Here is a 21,336-nt window from a genome sequence, read left to right as displayed (position 1 = left end):
CACATCATGCATATTATGTTAAAATACGTTGTATATATATATATGTAAATAAAAGGATGCAGTATATCATTATCTTTTAAGAATATTGTTTTACTTCCTGATATCAACCAACCATGGCCTCTTCTGGGAGGGCCCACTCCAATCTTGTTGGCTTCCAGGGTATTATGAAGTGGTGATGAGGGGAAGAATTGTGAATTTGTTATTCATTAGCATATTAATATTTGTTACACAATTAATTAAATCCTTTATCAGTTTGATGATAATATTTTGTATCTCATTTTTCAGAATAAAGAGCTGGTATTAAGCAAAGAAACCAAAGAGAAACGGTTAGAAGATGGTTATTTCAGAATAGGTAATAATACTACAGTTCTGTTTTACAGGCATTTGAATACAAAATCTAAGTAACTCAAGTTAGTGCTCATTTTGCATTACTATTGATTTAGCAGCATACTAATCAAGTTCAGGGGACATAATTTCATAACCAATGTTATCTAAGGTATCTGAGCAGCAATATGGTATTGGCATTACCACAAAATAAGAAGGTGTACTGTGACACACGGGGACTGTGAAATCTAGGGAAAGATGCAACCATCTAATTATGCATTCTGAAGTCTGCATCACTTAGATGTTGTTACGGTAGAGTAGTGATTCAAAATGTAGGGGTGCATATATAGTGTCTCCTTAAAGCAGCCATCTGACTTTATGAAAATACATAGCAGCAGCGTTAAAGAATTTGAGTCATGCTATTTGCACTCTTCATGTCTCTGAAGGCCTTCTTTGAAATTGTTCATATTTCCGCTAAATGAAGTGATCATACTACTATTTTCATTTGATGGAACAAATAAGTAGAATAAAACCAATCGTGCTACATTGGCAGATAATTTTTTTGACTTTTTCATATTATCCATAAAAATCCAGGTTTTGTAATTTATTTGTGCCAAATTAATAGGATTACGTGTAAAGTGACTTGTATTTGCTGAGTCTATACTTATTTAGAATGATTATTTTGCTTTTGAAGGCAAATTTGAAAATGGCAAAGCAGAAGGAATAGTCAGTCCCAATCTAAATCCAATTACAGCTGTCCGGCTGTTCATCATACAAAATTCATCCGTCTGGGCAATTATAAATGAGGTAAGAGTGAAACAAAGAGTGCTTAATAACTAGAGCATTTACCTTCAAACATTTAAATTCTTAAATTTCTTAAATTAAATAGCATGAAATCTTGAATTTTCAGGAATATTTTGAATCTTTCCCCATTATAAAAGTGTAATCGCTGTGAAGTGAAGAGGAATGTTAATGCTAATACTGGATGCAAAATTCAGAATAGTTTGACTTTTTTGCATTTTACAGCACTTGTATATTCTTGACTTCCTGTGAAAGACTAGATATTCCAATGGTATGAACTGAATAAGATCCAAATATGTCCTATTTGTTGAAAGGCCCTTTGTCCCTTTTTTCCAATTTTCCTAGCTACAATACTACCCATGCTATTCAGAAGGTTCCCAGTTCCTGAGATCTGATTTCTAAAAATAGCAGGGAAAGGAAATTTATCTCTTCTGTTACCAAGTGCCAAAGAGCTTTCTATCAATATATTCTGCTCATGGGATCTTTGAGCTAGTCTGTTGTAATAGACAGTTCAGAAAACCTTCTACAGTAACCAAGCATGTCAAGTGTGTCAGTTTGCAGGGGTCTTAATGACTTACATCAGACTTGCCAAATCAGGGGGTCTGTTATATAAGTTCTATACATCTGAAATGTCATGTTGGGAAAAACTGCTTTAGATTAACTGAGAAATCATGGCTAATAGTAATATAACAAAGAACTATACCTATAAAAAAGAGGCAATTTCTCTTTCTCCTTTATCTTTCAGTAGTAATGGCCATAGAGATATACTGAACAATAGCTTCCAACAACCACTTTCATCATGTCTTCTGCTAACAGATATTGTAAATTTTGATCTAGCACAGGGGTGCCAAACTCGTGTCATCACGGTGTCATCACGGTGTCATCACGTGACATAACAGGACTTTTTTGCTATTTGCTAAACCGGGCGTGGGTGTGGCCAGCGTGTGACACACCCAGCCCACAGGCCACAGATTGACAGCCTTGATCTAGTAGTTCACCCCATCTCCGATTAACATTCTTGTATCAAAACACATGCAGAAGCACATTCCAAAAAGGTGATTTTTGTTATGCTCCCAAGCATTTGTTAAATGTTGTGGAAACTTGATTATGTTACACTGAAAAGGATATGAACTATGTTTGCCTAAGTGTTTGGCTGTTTATTGGGATCTATCAGACATTTTTCAATTCTGCATTACAGATTCATATTAAAAAACTCCCCAACTGATCAATATTGAAGAAGAAGACAGATTTTGAACACTTTTGCAAAATCGTCCAAACTGCAGAAGAAAGATATTGAGTATGCACCTTAATTCAACTCAAATTTCTCACTGAAACACTACCTCCCGTGAATTCTACTGTAATTGAGAATAAAGACTCAGCAAGAAGGATTTATTACAACGTAGAAACTGATATTCACCTGGCATTCTTTATCTAGATTAATAATTTGAACATGACTTTGGTTGGCTAGGGAGCACATAAATTCTCCTTGGTCTATCCAATGGCAATGGGTTAAGAACATAAAAGGTGTACATATTGTTACATTCCTTGGAAATGAGAAAAAGGTGTTAAAATGCATTTTATGAAGAGGGTACTTTTCGAAAGTCCATTTATTTTGTTATTGAAAACCCTCTTTTATAGATTATCAGGGATATATATTCAAAAATTTTAGGGTATTTAATTTATTAAATAATTTGAAAAGTACATATTTTTATGCCAATAATAACTTGATTAAGTTTTTTTTTAATGTATTATCTTACTTCTTGAGTTAACTGTACATTTTACTTGGTTAATGATCATATTTTGTAATATATTGCCATGTTTAAAAGAGTTAAACTGAATTTGCCAATGAAGCACTTTTGTACCAGACCAGATTCTCCTGCACAAATTCCACCGAAAAAAGAAGTGTTTCCACAGAAGAACATCTTCATGAGAGGTTCACAGAATCACATATGGTGTTCAAAGATACAAACATGGAATGTGAGGACTTTGAAGAACATTACCTATGATTTTCATAGCCCTGGAATTAAGGAATTTTATATTTCAATAGAGTGAATGAAGTCTGCAGCAATTTAAAGTTTGAATCATTCCCCATTAAAGGGGTACTTTGATAACAGGTTGTTCTTTTTTAATCTTTGTAAAGTTTTCTTCAATGCAATCAGCCAAGTTGCTCCTTTGGATAGCAATGCCTTCTGAAATCAACTTTTGTTTTGTTTTGCATTCCCTTTTCAATGAACTCTGCTCAGTGCTTTTGAATGATTTAATTTAGCATTCTGTTAGGAATAATGGAATAGATACACAGTAACCTCAGCTGAGCTTTTATAATTGTAACTTTGTCAGTTCTTAAATGTGGAAATGATTTCTATTTCTTAAGATCCAGCTTCTGCTTAAAAGCATTGCACTCCAATTGACTGAAGCAAGACTTCCGTGATCTAAATGCTTGTTGTCTTTTGTATTTCAAAGAAAAAAGATGTTTGCTTGGTCAGTAGCCTTGAAGAGAGGCAATTCAAGCACTTTGTGCTCCGTAGCACAGAAAACATGCAATAGTATAGTAATAATAACAAAAAAAAAATCTTATCTAACTCCAGCCAAGTTATGAAAAGCAAAGCTTTTTTAAAATTACCTGTGACTCACATAGGTAAATCTTCAATAGTGATAGCTTGTATTGTGAGTTAATTCTTAGATATTTCTGTGTCTCGGATGTAAGTTTTTGCCAAAAATCAGTGTCTCTCTTGCCTTCTATCAAATATAGAAATGATTTGTAATGTATTGAAGGGATTGGATATCTGTTTTCTATATGAGTCTATGAAGTCCAACTGCTTCTAAAGAAAAAAAAAGATCCCAGTATGAAAAAATACTTGAATTGTTTCAAATTATTCAAGACTTGAGATTGCTTTGATTTTAATTAGATGGGACCTTATATAATAATGAAATAGTTTTGCTGAAATTATTTGTTGGTTGGGGATGTATGCATACAGAAGTGCTTGTATGACATACTAGCTAAGTTATGAATTTGAATATTACTACTTCTATAAAATTAAGGGATGGCGTGTACTGATTCCAAAATGGAAGGAATAGTAATAATGGCCTATTTTACAGACATATATTAAATTAATGAAAAACTCTGGCTCCTAAATGTTCTATAAATCTTAAATGTTAAAATTATTTTTAAATAACCTGTAAGCTGCCTGTAATTCTGAACACTTATTGAATGTGTATTTAATATTGACATGCCATGTTGAGGTGGGTGGGTTGGGTATGGGGTATTTATGATAAACTTAATAATGATAATCAAGAATACCATTTTCCTACACAAAAATAAGGTTGGGTAGGAAAAACATAGAGAATTGGTGAGAAACTGTTCAAAATATGTACCTTTTCTTTATATGGAAAATGAAATAATATGTATGAAAATATTCATTTTCGTATTTTAAGTTTGCCACGAATAAGTTGTAAAGCTATATAATCACTTGTCCTAGCTCAAGCTAATATAGCAGATCCATGATATGAGTCTCTGCTTCATAAATGTAAGATTTTCTATCCCCAGCAGTTTATTCCATTGCAGTTTGTGTAGGTTTATTAACCTTTTGTATTTAATTTAAAAATTAGTCTGAATCTTAGATCTAAATGTAATTTGCTGTTCTCTTCTAAAGACCAATAGATCATTTCCTCCCATTGAATGTATGGTCTTTGAGGAAAGTTTCTCTCTCCAAAATCAGTAGCCAATTGACTTAACAGTAACCTAGAAATCAAAAGTGATGTTCTCCAATGCAACTTTAGGCATACTTAGTCAGATGCAATATTTCCTGTATTCAGTAGTATTCTACTTTGCAGTATTACAGTTGTAATGTTTTAATCCTTAACTTTAAACCTCTCAATAGACAACTGACTTAGGTATAAACCATTCCATGTAATAAAGAATTGCACAGATAAGGAGATACACTAGCAAAGTGTTCCTGTATTGCCAACTGGAAATGAGAAAAATGAATGTCAATTCTTTATACTGCCAGCTTTAAAGAGCCAACAGGCTGAGGATAAATCAGGTAGTAATGCCCATCCCCTAAAGCAATTTGCCAGTTGTATAAGGATATCTAAATGGACCAATAAACTTCTAGGTCAATTAATGCTCTAATGCTCCCCTCTCTCAGCACAGGAAGGAGGCAATAGCAATCCAGTTCTGAAATCTTGCTAAGAAAACTGCAAAGACTTGTCCAGGCAATCAGCAATTATCAGTATAATACTGATTTAAAGGTCAGATGCAAACAAAAAAGAGTATGCATTGCGTTGGTGCTTAGAATAATATCACTGAATGGAATATGCAAAAAGCTTATTGCTTTCCAATAACTACGTGGCTATTTCATCAGGACATGAGTGTAACTATAATATATTACAGATAGTCCTCAGTGTAAAATCACAATTGGGACCATAATTTCCATGGCTAAAAAAGGCAGTGGTAAAGTGGGCCCTGCCCAATTTTATAGCTTTTTTTTTTGCCACTTTAAGCAAATCACTGCAGTTGTAAAGTGAATCTGGCTTCCTCCATTGACTTTGCTTGTCAGAAGCTGGGTGGGAAGGTTGCAAATGGTGATCACATGACCCCAGGATCTTGCAACCATCCTAAATACATGCCAGTTGCCAAGCAGCCAGACTTTGATTGGTGAATGTGTGGATGCTGCAACGGTTGTAAGTGTGAGGACCAATTAAAAGGCACTTTTTTCACTGCCATTGTAACTTCAAACAGTTGCTAAACGGTTGTAAGTCAAGAATTACCTACATGTCACTAGGTTGTTAGAAAAAAGGTTCAGTAGAAAATTCTCAGTTGGTGACTTAACAAAAAAGTATTTCCTGATAGTTTGGAGTAGATAATAATTTGCGGAATACATCCTATAACATCTGCTCAACCAGATTTTTTTAAAAAATTCCAAATTTCTAAAATGAGAATCTAATATATGACAGTAGGCTTATTTTTAGTTAAAAAAATAGTTCCTAAGTTTTCCAATAAAATGTTTGGTAACTGCCCAGAATTTTGTTTGGAAGAGTGCCTGGAAGGTAGCATTTTGGTGAAACAATACTTCGCTATAGTTCCCCCCCTCCCTCATAGTAGCCATTTTGAGTAGGCCAGTGCTCTTCCCAGATTTCATTGTGCTTGGGTTTTCATATATTCTCAGCTTTCTAAATATATCAATCATCCTAAAGCATCACCCCAAACCCCTGATATAATTATCTTTTCTTATATTTTCTACTGACATCCATATTTTCTTAATATAAATGCAGCTGAACTAAATGTTCAAGTTGTTGGCATTCTTTATTTTACTGAAATATTAAATCTTAGCAGTTGATAATTAAGCATAGTTATTTTTAAATATAAATAGGTGTCTGGATATTTCTGGTGCTTAAAACATCCGTTTTTAAAAAGAGCTTTTGAATGTTTTTTCCCCCCTAAAGCAGCTTTTGAAATTCTTCCTGCGAAAGTACAAATGTTACTTCATGTCTCTTTTTGCCTATTAGGTCTCAAATTCAGTCTACTTCCTCCTCCTGGAGAAAGGAACAGCTTGTATATTACTTGAATTATGGTGTTTTGAAGATGCTATTTTGATTGTCAGTAGAAACCAATTTACTGGTTAAAAACATTTAGAGTTGCCCTACTCCTTTTTTGACTCGTCAGCTTTCTAGTTGTGCTTCTGTTCTTGTGCTTGTGAAATGTGATTTGTCATCCTACAGCCAGATTTCTTGGCATTCTTGATGATATGGTTAAGCATTTTCATTACTTGTAAAACTTTTTTAGAGCTAGATTTTGATATTGTTAATCTTGCTGCTACATTTGAAAATCTAACTGGGTCATGTTAATTGTGCCTTTCATCAATGCGCTATGTGCCACGAGCTGCCCATGTACTATTTGAAATAAATATTTTTAAAAACTGCCTTCTGGAGTTTTAACTAGAAAAAAAATGGAAAGTTTTGCAGAAGGGCTGGAAGTATTTGTATTAGATAAATACAACTGGAAACACATGTACATAAAACTAAACAAAAATATTTTTTTGTATGCAATAGTTTTTAGATAGACATACAGCAAAATTCCAGCTGACATAAAATGGCTATCATAGAATATTTTTTTTAAAAAAAATCTGAGGGGATAATGATTAGGGAAAGAAGATGGGAAAGTAAATCATGACATAGTTCTTTTCTTGCAGAATCTTCTTGTGAGATTATATGCAGTAATAGCCCTATATATTTTTCTCCTGCCAAGAGTTGCTTTTTGAGACAGGTAGCTATGGAAATTTGATAAATAAATATTTATTTTATTCAGGTTTCTACTCCTCTCATTTTATTTCCCCCACCTGCAAACTATGATTTATATACCATATTCTTCCTCATGTCTTTCTAAGAGTGTTGTCACATACCACTTTACTACTTAGTAGAGTTTACACATTAATATGAGTAGAGTATTACTCTACATATTAATCATTAAAGTTTACTTTATTAATCTGTGGGATAGTGGGATTGGAAAGACTGAATGTATAATAGGCATCTTGAATAATTCACATTGGATTAAGTACTGCTGAAAAGCTGTAGTTATCTATAGCAATTTTGTTCCTATATCATAAAACTAAACTTGAAAGCACATTTTCTGTGGCATGACTGCAATTTTGTAATACATGAATAGCAAAAAGTGTGGACATTTTAGCAAGTTCAAGAGTAAAGTAATGTAATTTTAAAAATCTGTACACTTTCTATACAATTTAACAGGCTTTTTATATATCCTGAAAAATCTACAGGCACAAGGTGTTATGTTTTTCCTGGTGCCCTAGAATTATGTATATGTGTATGTTAGAAGCTGCCAGACTAACACAAGAATGGCTAAGACTATTTTCCAGAGTACATGACCACAAAGTGGGTTGGGTAGTGTTTCCCATCATAAGTGATAGCTACTACCTAATGCTAACCAACCATGTTTTCTATAATCTTACTTGGAATGGGTAGTAGTAGAAGCACAGCTTCTTTGAGGCCAATAGATTCACATGAAACATTATTACTATGTTTTTAACCACCTTTTTATATGGGTGGCAAGATGGCAAACATTTAAATATTGTCTTTAAAACACACTAGGAATTTGTAAGTAAAATAAAATCAGTCCCTATTACTGAAACTTGTCCAATCTTGAATTTTGTAATATCTTATTGAAGGACTTAAATTAATTGTAAAAAATGTATTAAGAAATCTACTTAAAAGCAATTTAATTTTAAAAAGAATCTTTATTACAGAGATATACAATTCGTCCACAAAGGAGGGATATAGAAGGCTTATTTTCAGAAGGCTGTCAGTGCTTTTGTTTTTTAAAAAACCAAACATTTTGTATACACTGATCTACAGTGAGGAGTAAGTTATTTACAGGAATGTACAAGAGTATCTTCATTTCACCAGGTTTGACCTTTGTACAAGGTGTTATTTATTAGAGACCAGTTTATTTCACTCTGTATGTGTAGAAAACGCAAAGTGCTTTAGTAAAGTTCCACCCAATGGCTAAAGAGACCACGTACAGCAAGATGAGAAGCGCAAATGGATACAGAAGGATCACCGTGTTCTTCAGGAATGGCAGTGCTGAAAGGGAGCAGAGCTTCAGTAGAAACCAAGACTGCATCTCTGTCTCAAGGATAAGAAAGAGCAGGAAGGACTCCCTCTTGTGTGCGAGAAAGCTAATACACTTTCACTAAAAAACACAACCCTAGAACAATTGCTAATTCTTGGAAATTGGAAGCTTTCTGAAACAAAAACAAACCACTGAAATGGCAGTTTGCACTCAAGGGACTCACGTAAGTAATTTACTATACCCCAAGGGAGGGTATGGCAAGACAACTATGGAGGTTTTATGTAAGGAGAAGAAGTAAAGATTTTGAACTGAGTTTCTCTGCGATTCCAGATAGTCCTTGACTTATGACTGGTTGCTTAATGACCATTCAAAGTTATAATTGCCAACACCTCCTCTCCCCCCAAGAGGGTACTTATAAACCACTTCTGAAGATCACTTCCTCTCTGGCCGTTACATAACTGCATGTCGGGCACTTAGCAACTGACCCGCAAAAGTGGCTGTTTGACAGATAATGATATAACATTTAGGCACGTTTGTTTAGTGCCAATAAAACTTCCTTCTCATCTGCCATGCTAATTTCTTGCTGAAATTAGTTACCATTACTTACCACTGTATCCCAGAAATGTCACATAGATGTAATAACCAATTGCAACCAGCCAGAAAGTATTTCCAACAAAATAGCCAATAGACGATGCTGATAAAATTACATCTGCAAGAAATAACTCAGCCTCAGTATATGACATAGAAGAAAGCAAGGCAATAAAAATGCTTCAATTAAAAAAAAATACTTACAATGAATGAAAAACAACTGGATAAAATGCAGGATAACAAGAAGCGGGTAGAAAGCATTCAAATGAACATCAAAGGCATATCCCCATTCTACATCATAGTCCCTGTTCGGATGCTTTAGCAAAAATTTATTGGAGATAAACCTTTGGAGGGGAAATTCAAAACCTATGTGTTAAAATGTGCAATGTTTTATTATTTCAATATAGCATGAAATAACACTCTTTCCTTCTGGATAACATTGACTCTTCATGTTTTGTAGTACTTTCAAATCCAAATGTATTTTTGATCTAGAAATCTAAAATAAATTTTACAAATTATTTTTAAGGAATATTATAAAAACAAAAGAACAGTTTTGATCCCTTAGCAGAATATTAAAAATACAAATATATACTTCAGTAAGGAACTTTATTTTTCCACCCTCCTCAAATCAAGATAAGAGACCGGGGGGGGGGGGGGGGATTTTCCACTTTTTCTAATACAGTATGTGCTGGAGAATCCTAAACATCATTTTCTATTCCAGGTGGTTTCCATAAACTCTACTGCATACATAAATGTCAAGTAACGGTAATATGGTAACAAGTGAACTCAGAAGTAATTTTAATTTGTATGACGCTCTCCAGAAAGTAAATCCAATATGTGAGCATCATTTATGCTCCGTTGTTCAAAATGTTCCAGTCTTTCTTTTTAACCAAATTGGAGTACACTAATAATTTTAAATTCTCTTTGGAACTTGCAATTTTTAAATTCAGAAATCTGCATTTAAAGATTATTTTAAAGATACGTACCACATTAAAGTTGCAATCAGAAGGCCAACTCCTACACAGTCTATAAACACGACCCACAGCAGCAGCTTTATCATTTCAAGAAATCCCAAGCCTAACACAAAGCCAAATCCTATAGTGGATACTGGAGGAGGAAGATGAACAGCAGCAACATATATGATTAATTCATACAAGATGTTCTAACTTTGAATAGTCCTGTGCTCTCCAAATTTATACTGCTTAGAGAAGACTCATTCAGTAATATGCCTCTATCTCCAATAAAGTTAGTTACTTATATAGTTTCATTTTTCCAAGTAAATTTTTCAAATCCCCTTGTTGTCAAAACTGCTAGTCTGAAAACTAAGACATATATACGTAAAGTGGCTTGGTAGTATTTTCTATTTAGATGTTTCAAAGTTGGCAAAATAAGTTATAGATAATGGTGGTTTTTTTAAGACTAGAGGTAAATAGCTCCGCATTAGCCTGCTTAGCAACAGAGAATCACTGGACATTGGTGTTCCTAGAGTTCAAATAAAATTCTGAGTTCCTTCATAAATACTATAAGTCTGACTCTACCAGCAGGTGTTCAGTGTCTTTGGGAATGTACAGGCATGGTACTTCTTGCTCTCAATTCTGTAATAGTTTACTCTGGTTGAGCACTATGTAAAACACCAATATTGTATTTATATCACACCTTTACAGTTTTTATAAATAACTCAAGGCTGCAAGCATACACAATACTCTTTCCTCCTATTTTCCCCACAAGAACTCTGTGAGGCAAGTTGGGCAGGCAAGAGAGTGACTGACCCAAAATCAGCCAACCAGCCTTCATGCCTAAAACTCACAATCTCCTGGCTTCTAGTCTGATGCCTTAAGCATTATACTAGACCAAATTTGTTATTGTTACTGAGGACTTATTACTACCAATATTTCAGGGCACCAAGCTAGAAACACCAATTTCAAGTAGTTCTCAGCTACTTACCACACAGCCAGATACTCAGCAACACAAGGAAAGCAGGGTCATCTCTAGCCCACTGGTCTTTTGTTTGTTTCCTATACTGAAAATTTCTGTACACCTTCTGTGGTGAAGTGAACAGATACAACATCTGCCAGACAGCAAACTCAAAGTCCATATGACGAAAATGAAGGAGTCTCCTCAAATATTTATAGCGCTTTGCCCCAGCCGTGTGTCTTGCTGATGGTCGAGTATTTAAAGATCCATTGCCCTGATCTCGAGGATTAATTGATGTAGTAGGTAACATCTTGCTAAAGAGGGGGAAAATAGCCACAATTTTTAGAAAGAAGTATATCTGAGCTAAAGCTTCAAAGCAGGCACCAGTTTGCATGTTGAAATTATAAATCACTCCTCTCACTTCTAGGCAGTAAATCTGTGCTCTATTTTATATGCATGTATTAGATCCTGTTATTAAACATAGTAGTAGTAGAAAGCCAATCCTCACACTATCTGTTAAGTATACTCAAAGTGTTAACATACTTGCAAAAATTATTTCTCAAAAGATTCCAAATGAAAACGTCACAAACTAATGGGAAAATGTTCCACTTCATCTATTTGGCATCACTATTCTTGAATAAGCAGAGAGGTTAATATTAATACTTTAGCTAAGGTCATCGTTTTATATGATTCTCTGGCTCTGTCAATGATGTGATTCAGTACAAAGGACTCAATACATAAATGGGTATGAAAGAGTTTTATCTTGTCCTTGTAAGATTTTTCGTAGGGATAATGCTTGCTAAAAAAAAAACTGCTTCCAAGAAATCTGGGAGAATTTCAAGATATATACAGCAAATGTGGTAGAATTTGCCATTCCAAAATATTGACAAGAGAAAGCAACAATAAATCACTGGCAGTGATTTTTCTCTCATCATCATTCCCCACTAGCCAAAGATTCATTCAAGTACCATAACAAGCCACAGCTACATGCATGAGCCTCAGGCTTCTGCAAATTCCTCTTCCCCTCTTGTCAGTGGTGGGTTGCCAATTTTTTTTATTATTGGTTTGGATGCGCTCCCGCGCATGCACAAAAGTATCCAGGTGGGTGGGCGGAGCCTCCCACCACCACTACTACCGGTTCGCCCTATCCGAGCTGAACAGGGAAGAACCCACCTCTGCCTCTTGTACAAGAGAGTTATGTGGTTGGTATAGTTCGGACCATTATCTTCCCGCACAGGCTAAATTAGGGCAAAATACATACTGACTTTGTGAAACACCTCTAAATGATCCAAAGCTTTATTAATTCATAATATCATAGATTTGCACAAATGGAAAACAATATATCTTGAATTATTTTCCTTTCCCATGTAGTAGGGGAGACTGTGCTGCATGTATGAAGTATACTAGGAGAGTGTAGAAAATGACAGCAAAGAGAGAAAGTTCTTAAATTATCTTTGACAAAAACAGGCAACAACTGAGCTTTTGTACCTTTTGATCCAATGTAGTAAATCTCAAATGGCTAGAGAAGATTTAGGGACAAGAAAACCATTCAGCAGGCATAACTGCGGAAGAACAGAAATGAAAGTAAATCAGTACTGTAAAGGGAATGAAAAGCCAGTTGCAAAAAATATAGGTAGTCCTCAACTTACAACACACAATTGAGGCCAAAAATTTATGTCGCATAGCGAGACATTTGTTGAGTTTTCTCCATTTTACTACTTTTCTTGCCACATTTGTTAAGCCAATCACTGTGGTTGTTAGTACTATGGCTATTAAGTTTGTCTTGTTTCTCCACTAACTTTTCTTGCAGAAGTCACAAAAGTTGACCCTGGGACACTGCAACTGTCATAAATTTGAGTCAGTTGCCAAGCATCTACATTTTGATCATGTGACAGTGGGATGCTACAATAATCATGTGAAAAACAGTTATAGGTCCTTTTTTTCAGTGCTGTTTTAACTATGAATGGTCACTAAACAAACTGTTGTAAGTTGAGGACTATCTGTACATGTTTGCAAGGTTGTTTTTCTAAGGAAAGATTAAGTGTGCAGTAAAGTAGAGCAGGCTGTGTCTTTGCTGCTGAAGTTTGAAGGGGAAGAAGGAAGGTAAAAGTAAACAAGAAAGAAATTAGGCAATAAAAGAAGTTCCTAGAAGAAGAAATCCCAAAATCAAGCCTCGAAGAAAGTACCAGCCAAATACATTAGCATTCTTGTCAAGGAAATTATATGGGCATAGGATAGATGAAACATTTAGCTAATCTAAATTAACAACTTAAGTCAACAACCAGAACAATGCCAGCAACAGCCTGTGGAACAGACTACAAAACATACAGATTAAAATCAAAAAGTTAAAGAGCAGGTAAGCCACTAATATTTGTTCTCCAGGATACAGTCCGAGCGTAAAACCAATGCATAAATCAGAAATGTTACACTTAACTTATAAAAAGAGAAGCCAATACCCTATAGCTGTGATGCAAACCTGTGGCAGGCGTGGCAGGCGTGGCACGCAAAGCCCTCTCTGTGGGCATGTGCACCATTGCCAGCTGCTCTCCTGGTTTCTGGCATATATACGCACACTGGCCAGCTGGTCTTTGCGGGTGATGAAACAGCCAAAAAACACAGGTTGTTTCTGGGCCGTTTTCTGGGCCAAAACCAGCCTAAAATTGACCTGGAAAACAGCCTGAAAGGGGCCCGAAAAATGGCCAAAAAACAGGCATGCATGTGACAGCCAGCTGATCTTCAGGTTTCTGGTGCTCTGGTGTGCGCAGATGGACACCCATGTGCACGCATGTTCCGGTTTGGGTACTCGGTGCCAAAAAGGTTCACCATCACTGCCCTATAGGAAGAGATAGAGGCATTCTGAAAATAGAAGCCCAAAAATATATATTCCTAAAGAAAAGATATAAGCGGCTTTGGCTTCAAGAACAGATAAAGAGGGGCCAGTCTGTTGAAGAAATAAAGAGAATATTAATCCTTGAAAGGAAAGCCATGAGAGTCAGAAAAGCTAAACAGGCAAATGTATATCTGCAACGACAACAAAACAAAACAAAACAAAGAGTTCTTAAAGGAACATTTTGTCTGCGATGGTGCTGGACAAATTGAAGGGGACAGAGGAAGTAGGAAACAAAACACTCCTAGACAAAATTGGGAATATCCCTGGAGGAGAGGATGATGTGATAGGAGGGTATCTGTCTGTTTTGATTCGGAAACTTCAGTTTAGACCAGTGGTGAAATTCACATTTTTTTACTACCAGTTCTGTGGGCGTGGCTTGGTGGGCGTGACAGGGGAAGGATACCGCAAAATCCCCATTTCCCTCCCCACTCCTGGGGGAGAAGGATATTGCAAAATCCCCATTCCCTCCCCATTCTGGGACCAGCCAGAGGTGGTATTTGCCGGGTCTCTGAACTACTCAAAATTTCCGCTACCGGTTCTCCAGAGCCTGTCAGAACCTGCTGAATTTCACCCCTGGTTTAGACAGATGGGAATTATTTGAAAGTCATGGGTTTCTAGTTAGCCACAGGCCGGCTGGGAGAGCAGCGGGAAGGGAGGAGGTGGGGGAAAAGCCGCAGGTACCTTTCAAGGCAGGAACGAGCCAGGCGGTAGAAAAGGCGGACTAAAAACTTGCAGGCGGAGAAGGGAGGGAAAGGGGGGCGTGGCTCCGTTCGGGTCCCACCGTTCTAGAACCCCCGCAACGTTTCAAACCACTTTCGCCTTTCGCCAGCGGTGACTGCCCACCCCGCCTCTTCTCGTCCGGTCGCTGCGCCGGGGAGGGGGGAACTAAGAGGAAGACACCCCCACCCCGCAAATTCTACTCGACTGCCGCCCACCCCACCACCACTCAGACTCTAAGTTGCTGACTCTTCCGTAATTTCCAGCCCCCTGCCAAAGCGCATGCGTACGCAAGAGGCACAGGCTGACACGGCCACGGAGTCCCGGAGTAGGTAGTCTTTCAGCGCCGGATGATGACGTACACGGACTTTAAAAAAGGGTAGAAGGGCCTGTCATTGAACAGGAAAATGTTATCGTGAGTTACGTTGCAAGTTTCTTTTTCATTTGTCTCAATACAATAAAGCAGAGGTCGTTAGACTTACCAACTTTAAGACTTGTGGACTTCAACTCCCAGAATTCTCCAGCCAGCTATGCTGGTTGAAATCCACAAGTCTTAAAGTTGCCAAGTTTGGGGATCCCTGCTATAAAGAGATACTATGTTTTTTTATGCTGATTCTCCAATGTTAAACCGACTCACCATTGTATTTTTTATTTAAAACGTACATTTAGTTCGATCTCATTATTCCCATTTGAAGTAAACAATATTGGGCCACGGGCAGAAAAATTAATCATACATTTTTTATAATGAAAGCATATAACGCAATACTGTGGGAAAGAATTCCGAACATCAAAAACCAAACCGGTATTAGATTGCGGAGGCAGAGTTACCCAACTCCCCATCGCTTTGCTTGTCATCTATTTATGTGTCTCTTTTTTTTTGCCGTTCAAAGGTAGTCATTTGGAGTTTACCGCACAGACTTATGCAACGTAAGGGTGATACCAGATTTTCAATCACAGAGCTATTTTTCATACCAAAAAGGGTAAGACATAGTTATGCGACAGACTAAGCCAATCATAGATTACACAACAGACCACAATTGACTGTGCTCACTATAAGTAACAAACGATTTCTGATTTACCACACTACATTTTAGCTTAAGAGTTTCGCATGAAGCCTGCTAATACGTTGATGCGTATCAAACAAAAATCGAACCACCTTATAATAAGATCCCGTCCAAACCTATAAATAAAGTCCTATCAAACAACGCCTGCATCTAAATACTGACTTCTCCCACTGAAGTCTACCGATCGTTTTCTCGCCCGCGGGAGAGGCACGTAAGCATAGACTCCAATTGAAAACGAAGCCTTCCCCACGTAAGCAGGGCTCATTTTCTGTATTTTTCGTAACTCCAGGAACAGGTGAAAGGTGAGCGAACGTGGTGGCTCTCGGGAAGAGTAGTTCTTGCGGCTGAGGAAGTTGCGGAGTTGCGAGTGACTCCGCGGGTGACGGACGCCGAAAGCCAGAAACGCCTCGCCGCCATGCCGAAATACTACGAAGGGAAAGAGGAGGACAAGCGGGCGTGCTCCGGGGTCCGCGAGGACCTGAAGTCCTGCCTGCTGGAGTGTCCCTGCGTCATCAAGGTAGCTGGGAGACTGCGGGAAAAGGGAGCTCGAGGCGTCGCTTGGGCAACCGAGGAAATGGGGCGGCGGGGTAGAGAAAGGCGCTCTGGGCATCCCGAAGGTGTTTTTTCCAAAAGGCAACTGGACGTTCGTTGCTTTCTATGAAGACGTTTCGCTTCGCATCTAAGCGGCTTCTTCCGTTCTGACCGAATGGTGGAAAATGGACAGATTTATACTCCTTGCAAGTCATCTGGTCGTTAGCCCTGCCTCTTGAGAGTCCATCTGCCTTCTGAAAAAGCAGCCTTTTCCTGGCGTTATTTTGAGCGGCCTCCCTTTCTCCCCACCCCTCGCCTTCTTATTTTACTTCGTGTTTTTCCCCCCTTATACTTTCTGTTCTTTTTTGAAATGGGACAAACTTGATCTTATGACTGTCAGATAAGAAAGACTGAAATTAGAAAGGGAAGAGATATTAAAAGAGGAAATCTTAAAGAGGAGAATGGCTAAAGCAGAGGATGTTAAGTATCATTGTGATTATATCACGATGTTATTGTACTGCGACTATTATGGTGGTGAATGGTTATAACAAAAATGAATATTATGATTGATGAAACGTTACTGTATCCAGAGCAAACACTGTTTGATGAACATTGGATTGAATATAAATAAAATCAATAAAACATTTTTAAAAAGCACCCTTGGGACAACCACCATCTGGATGACTGAGAATCTCCTATAGGCATTTACATTTCATTCTTTTGCAAAAGAAGTGAGCCAGCCTGGATGGGTGACTTGACTGTGAAAGGCTTCCTTAGAGGGCCGTCTATCCCACCAAATGAAAGTATTGGCTTCTACATTAAAAAGTAGACTTTTTGATCAAGAGGGCAAGTGCTTTCATGGCAGAGACGAAGGAGTTTGGCTCCTAGTAATCCAGATTTGCTGCCATCATTGTTATGCATTATACGCAACAATGAGAAAACAATGAGAAACAATCATACTTGGCCAATAAAGAATTTTCATTTTTCATTTCATTTTAATTTATTTGTATGCCGCCCTTTTCCCTGAAAGGGACTCAGGGCGGCTCACAACGCAAAAAGGGAGGGGAAAAACAAACAGAGTTACAAAAAACATAAAAACCATACATAATTAAAAGCACAACAATCATACCATTTGAAGTGGGGCAGCGAGTCTTTAGCCCCAGACCTGTCGGAACAGCCAGGTTTTAAGGGCTATGCGGAAGGCCTGGAGGGTGGTGAGGGTACCACGGGGAGTTCGTTCCAGAGGGTCGGAGCAGCCACAGAGAAGGCCCTCCTCCGGGTAGTCGCCAATTCTAGTCTACTCTAGTCTAAATTTGGATTTGAATCAGCCCCTTTCCATGACAACACTTATACCCTAGCGCAGTGCATGTTCTACTTAAAAAAAAACTTGAACTTTGCAAAAATTACATTTGATTATATCTTATAAGGAAAAAAGTAGTTTTCAAGTATTAATTCCTAATTATTTGTTGCAGTTTATTTTAAATTGTTTCATGTGTTTAGTTTTATAGTTTCAATAAGGTTTTATATGTTGCTTTAACTTGTGATTGGGAGCCATCCAGAGTTGATTAGAAGATGGGTGGTTATATAAATGTTTTAAATAAATATTTTAAGATATTTATGTAAAATATGAAGAAGAGGAGGAGGAGAAGCCAGGAGAAGAGAAACATTTTGCGTGAAAGAGTTTTAACATTAATAGAAACAGCTCTTTTCATGTGTGTTAGACATACATACATTGCTTTTCCTTTCCATCTTACAGCTAATAATATGATGTACTTATTTCCTTACACTGCTCTTCCTGAAGAGGTCTCCTTCCTACTTAATGTGCAATCCCTTCTGAGAAGACTGTTAGGCTGCATATATAAAGAAGAGAAATATTAAACTCAGTAAATTTTGAACAGCATTTCTGATATGTATACAAGTTATTTCAGCTAGAGAGCTTTTGTTTTTAAAAGGTGCATACACTTTATGAGGGTTTACAGTAAAAAAGTATGTAGTAATTTTGTTTGATAAGAATGTACCTTATAAAACCATGAGAGAACATGGAAAGAAGACTGTCTACTAAATAATGTCTTTTCTGTCATCTCAATTAAAAAAAAATGAGATAAGCATAGGTAAACAGTCTTCCTGGACCAAGGTCACTTTTAGAATGGTACAATATGTTATGAATACAAATAAAAAAAAACAAATAGCTGCTTCAGTGATTGGCCAATCACAAAACATTGATTTACTAGAGAACAATCCCCAGCCCCAAGTATTTTCATGTTCTCAATAAGTCAAAGGTATTCCTGGAAATAAATATGACTCTAAAAGTGGGACCTTACTTTGCATCATGCCAATGTTTATATAAGTTTTCTTGTTAAAAGAAAATTTAAAAGAGCATTAAATAGATCTGGCATGTAGTAAAATAAGGGCTTGACAGCACATTATGACAAGGTGTTGCCTATTGATGAATGGGAGCAAAGAATTTTAATATTTTATCATACAGCAAATTATATACTGTTAGATTCAGTATGAATCCAATACAGAGTGCCCATATGAAAAAGCCTAGCCTTGAGAATGGTTTTTGAAATATAAATCCAACCAGCTTTTATTAATATCAAACCTAGAAACTATTGGGACAGTCCTTCACAATTTTAGATCTATTCTTGTGAAACTTCTTCTCTGGGCCTTCTACAATCATCTTGAGGAAGGGTATATGAAGACAGTTACGTTCTTTATGCAATGATTTTTTTAATTTTTTTTAGCAAGTTTTACTTTTTGGTCTTCTTCGCTTTTGCTTATATTGGAAAAAGTGTTGTGAAAGATTATGTATAATATAATGTTTTTCTAACAACTAAATGAATATATTGAATCTTTTATCTGGATATCTTTTCTATCAGGAAGGGAAGAGCGTCAAAGAATGCTTGAAGGAAGGACATTGTAGAGGTTTGCTAATTTCCATGTTTGAATGCAGAAGATCATTGGTAAGTTTGTAAGAGGAACCCCTTGAGAAAAATGCAAAACTGTGAAGGGCTGCTGCTGAGCTTGCTTTTTTGATTTACATAAATCACTACCTCCTCTCTGCAAAGTGAAATGTACTTGTAGATAACAGTCAAAATATGTATATTTCGTCAGATTAAGGCGATTATTTGTTCAATTTTCCTATGTTCTGAATTGCAAGCTGCTAATTTTATTCTCTGTAACTCAGTGGAAGTCATTAGAAGCTCAGCCCATCCCTGGGTATGTGAGTGGAGTCACACACTACTGTGATTTCACTCACTACTTAGAAGAAAAAAAAGAGAAACCTCTATTGCTTGTTAATAAATTTATTTGCTTCTGGGTTCAATTCAAGGTATTGGTCATCACCTTTGAAGCTCTTTATGCATGGAGCCAGGATATCTGAGGAACCATATCACTCCAATAAAGCTAGTCCACTCCACTGGTTCCAGCAGAAAGGGCCTATTTCAGATTCCATCTGCCAAAGAATTTCAGTTAGTGGGGTCCAGGAGAAGAGCCTCTGGAATATTCTCTTGTTGGAAGTGAGGTCTGCCTCCCACACATCTGGCCTTCCAGAAGAGCCTGAAAACTTGGCTCTGTTGCTTAGCATGGAGCCTATTACGTTGGAGATGGCTGAGTGGGTAGAAAAGATCTCCACCCCAGACTTTTTATGGAATATAAAACCATCAGTACAGGCAACCTTTCTTAGTTTTTCAGCATACATTTTTATTTATTCAATAGGTTTATTTTGTTATCAAACTCATATACATGATTTTGAACAACTAACAATTAAAACAAAATAAACAAGATGAAACAGCCAAAATTTCAAAACACCATAAGACCATAAAAACAGCTGCAGATAACATAAGGATTATGTTTGCTTATTAATCAATATACAGGCTATGACATTCTTAATCAACAGTAATTTTAGAAATCCAGATAAAGCAAAGGCAAGAATATATCAAATGTGTTCTAAAAAAAAGTGAATTTATTTATTTTTGAGCTTACAAGACTGATTCAAGATATTTATCTTTTACATCCTGCCAACCTGGAAAACATAGATTTAATATTGTTTCTCCATATGAATCCCAACACTCACTAAGAACTTATTGTTTTAATTCTGTAACATAAAATTCTGGAAAAAAAATACCATATAAGATCCAGTGAATTATGCATGGATATGAAGACAATTACAAGCATGACTTTCCAAAACTTTTAAGTGCTTATTGTATAACTGCTGAACATATTCCTTTTGCTGGCATTTTTAAATATGTTGAATTTACTTTTAATCTAAATTATTTTGACTAGTAAAAATTTTATCCATTTAGAATTCCTCCCAGGAAATTTCCTTCCATAAAATACAATCTGGACTAAATATTGCCATATTTTCTTATAAGCTTCCTAAAATAAAACAACTAGTTATAGGAAGTTTTATATAATAAAAAGTTAGTAGTTTTTACTTATATTTATTTTTCTTCTTTACAGTTGGATAACAGAACAAGATTCAGAGGAATAAAAGGATATTGAAGCTGCATTTTAAGAAGCAATCTTGGGGATATTTTGGCAGATTGAAAGACCAGAATTCTCTGGGTTTCCTTTGAAGCTATTCCTGGATGTGATATCATGAAATGATTGGTATTGTGAATATTAGAGGTACTGAATTAAAATTCAAGTCTGGCAGTTTTGTGGCTATCATATTGTAAATAAAATCTTTAATTTCAATTGATCTCTTTAATGTTGGGTATTATTTTTCTTGGAACTGAATTATTGTATAGTTTGATTCATTTTATAATATTAATGTTTCAATATGTAATATGATTGTACTTATATTTTTTAGTCTTTTAGCAAGTGTTCCACAACAATGCCAAATTAATTAGACAGCTTATTCTCATAAGAAATTATTGTTCTACTTCTAGAAAAGATACACAAGTGTGGAGTCATATAGT

The 21,336-nt window shown here is 36.4% G+C and overlaps 3 protein-coding genes across 5 annotated transcripts in view; 2 read left to right on the top strand and 1 right to left on the bottom strand.

Annotated features, from left to right (window-relative positions):
* Positions 1 to 5,031, top strand: part of MGAT4A (alpha-1,3-mannosyl-glycoprotein 4-beta-N-acetylglucosaminyltransferase A) — a 67,694-nt gene extending 62,663 nt beyond the window's left edge. For both annotated transcript variants that reach the window (XM_032226616.1, XM_032226617.1), the window contains 3 exons: positions 286 to 352; positions 1,019 to 1,131; positions 2,324 to 5,031. In XM_032226616.1, the coding sequence (XP_032082507.1) occupies positions 286 to 352; positions 1,019 to 1,131; positions 2,324 to 2,350 (207 nt within the window). In that variant the 3' untranslated portion in view covers positions 2,351 to 5,031. The remainder of the gene's footprint in view (positions 1 to 285; positions 353 to 1,018; positions 1,132 to 2,323) is intronic.
* A 3,324-nt stretch (positions 5,032 to 8,355) lies between these two features.
* UNC50 (unc-50 inner nuclear membrane RNA binding protein) lies at positions 8,356 to 15,189 on the bottom strand. 2 transcript variants are annotated; one of them, XM_032226507.1, is made up of 8 exons: positions 14,784 to 15,189; positions 13,689 to 14,045; positions 12,701 to 12,774; positions 11,243 to 11,526; positions 10,285 to 10,405; positions 9,503 to 9,642; positions 9,318 to 9,419; positions 8,356 to 8,721 (listed from the first exon to the last, which is right to left on the bottom strand). In XM_032226507.1, the coding sequence occupies exons 4-8, from the start codon at positions 11,520 to 11,522 to the stop codon at positions 8,585 to 8,587; spliced, it is 780 nt and encodes a 259-aa protein (XP_032082398.1). In that variant the 5' UTR covers positions 11,523 to 11,526; positions 12,701 to 12,774; positions 13,689 to 14,045; positions 14,784 to 15,189; the 3' UTR covers positions 8,356 to 8,584. The 2 variants fall into 2 exon arrangements, with proteins under 2 accessions (XP_032082398.1, XP_032082397.1); XM_032226506.1 differs by lacking the exon at positions 13,689 to 14,045 and having other exon boundaries at positions 14,784 to 15,187.
* Positions 15,190 to 16,209: 1,020 nt separating this feature from the next.
* LOC116514784 (cytochrome c oxidase assembly factor 5) lies at positions 16,210 to 21,116 on the top strand. Its single transcript, XM_032226508.1, has 3 exons — positions 16,210 to 16,400; positions 19,294 to 19,377; positions 20,876 to 21,116. Exons 1-3 carry the CDS (start codon positions 16,299 to 16,301, stop codon positions 20,915 to 20,917), a joined length of 228 nt encoding a protein of 75 aa, XP_032082399.1. The 5' UTR covers positions 16,210 to 16,298; the 3' UTR covers positions 20,918 to 21,116.
* Positions 21,117 to 21,336: the final 220 nt, after the last annotated feature.

The sequence above is a fragment of the Thamnophis elegans genome, chromosome 11 (genome assembly GCF_009769535.1).
Source record: "Thamnophis elegans isolate rThaEle1 chromosome 11, rThaEle1.pri, whole genome shotgun sequence".
Lineage (NCBI taxonomy): Eukaryota > Metazoa > Chordata > Lepidosauria > Squamata > Colubridae > Thamnophis > Thamnophis elegans.
This window is presented reverse-complemented; position numbering and strand designations above follow the sequence as displayed.

What these genes read in the sequence shown, in the direction of transcription:
- UNC50 (XM_032226507.1), bottom strand. Translation starts at nt 11,522, where the DNA reads ATGTTACCTACTACATCAATTAATCCTCGAGATCAGGGCAATGGATCT. An exon ending in CTGATTGCAACTTTAATGTG is followed by an intron (nt 9,643 to 10,284) that starts GTACGTATCTTT and finishes TCCCCTCCAAAG; the next exon opens with GTTTATCTCCAATAAATTTT. An exon ending in GACATTTCTGGGATACAGTG is followed by an intron (nt 8,722 to 9,317) that starts GTAAGTAATGGT and finishes GCTCCCTTTCAG; the next exon opens with CACTGCCATTCCTGAAGAAC.
- LOC116514784 (XM_032226508.1), top strand. Translation starts at nt 16,299, where the DNA reads ATGCCGAAATACTACGAAGGGAAAGAGGAGGACAAGCGGGCGTGCTCC. An exon ending in AGTGTCCCTGCGTCATCAAG is followed by an intron (nt 16,401 to 19,293) that starts GTAGCTGGGAGA and finishes CTTTTCTATCAG; the next exon opens with GAAGGGAAGAGCGTCAAAGA. An exon ending in TTGAATGCAGAAGATCATTG is followed by an intron (nt 19,378 to 20,875) that starts GTAAGTTTGTAA and finishes TCTTCTTTACAG; the next exon opens with TTGGATAACAGAACAAGATT.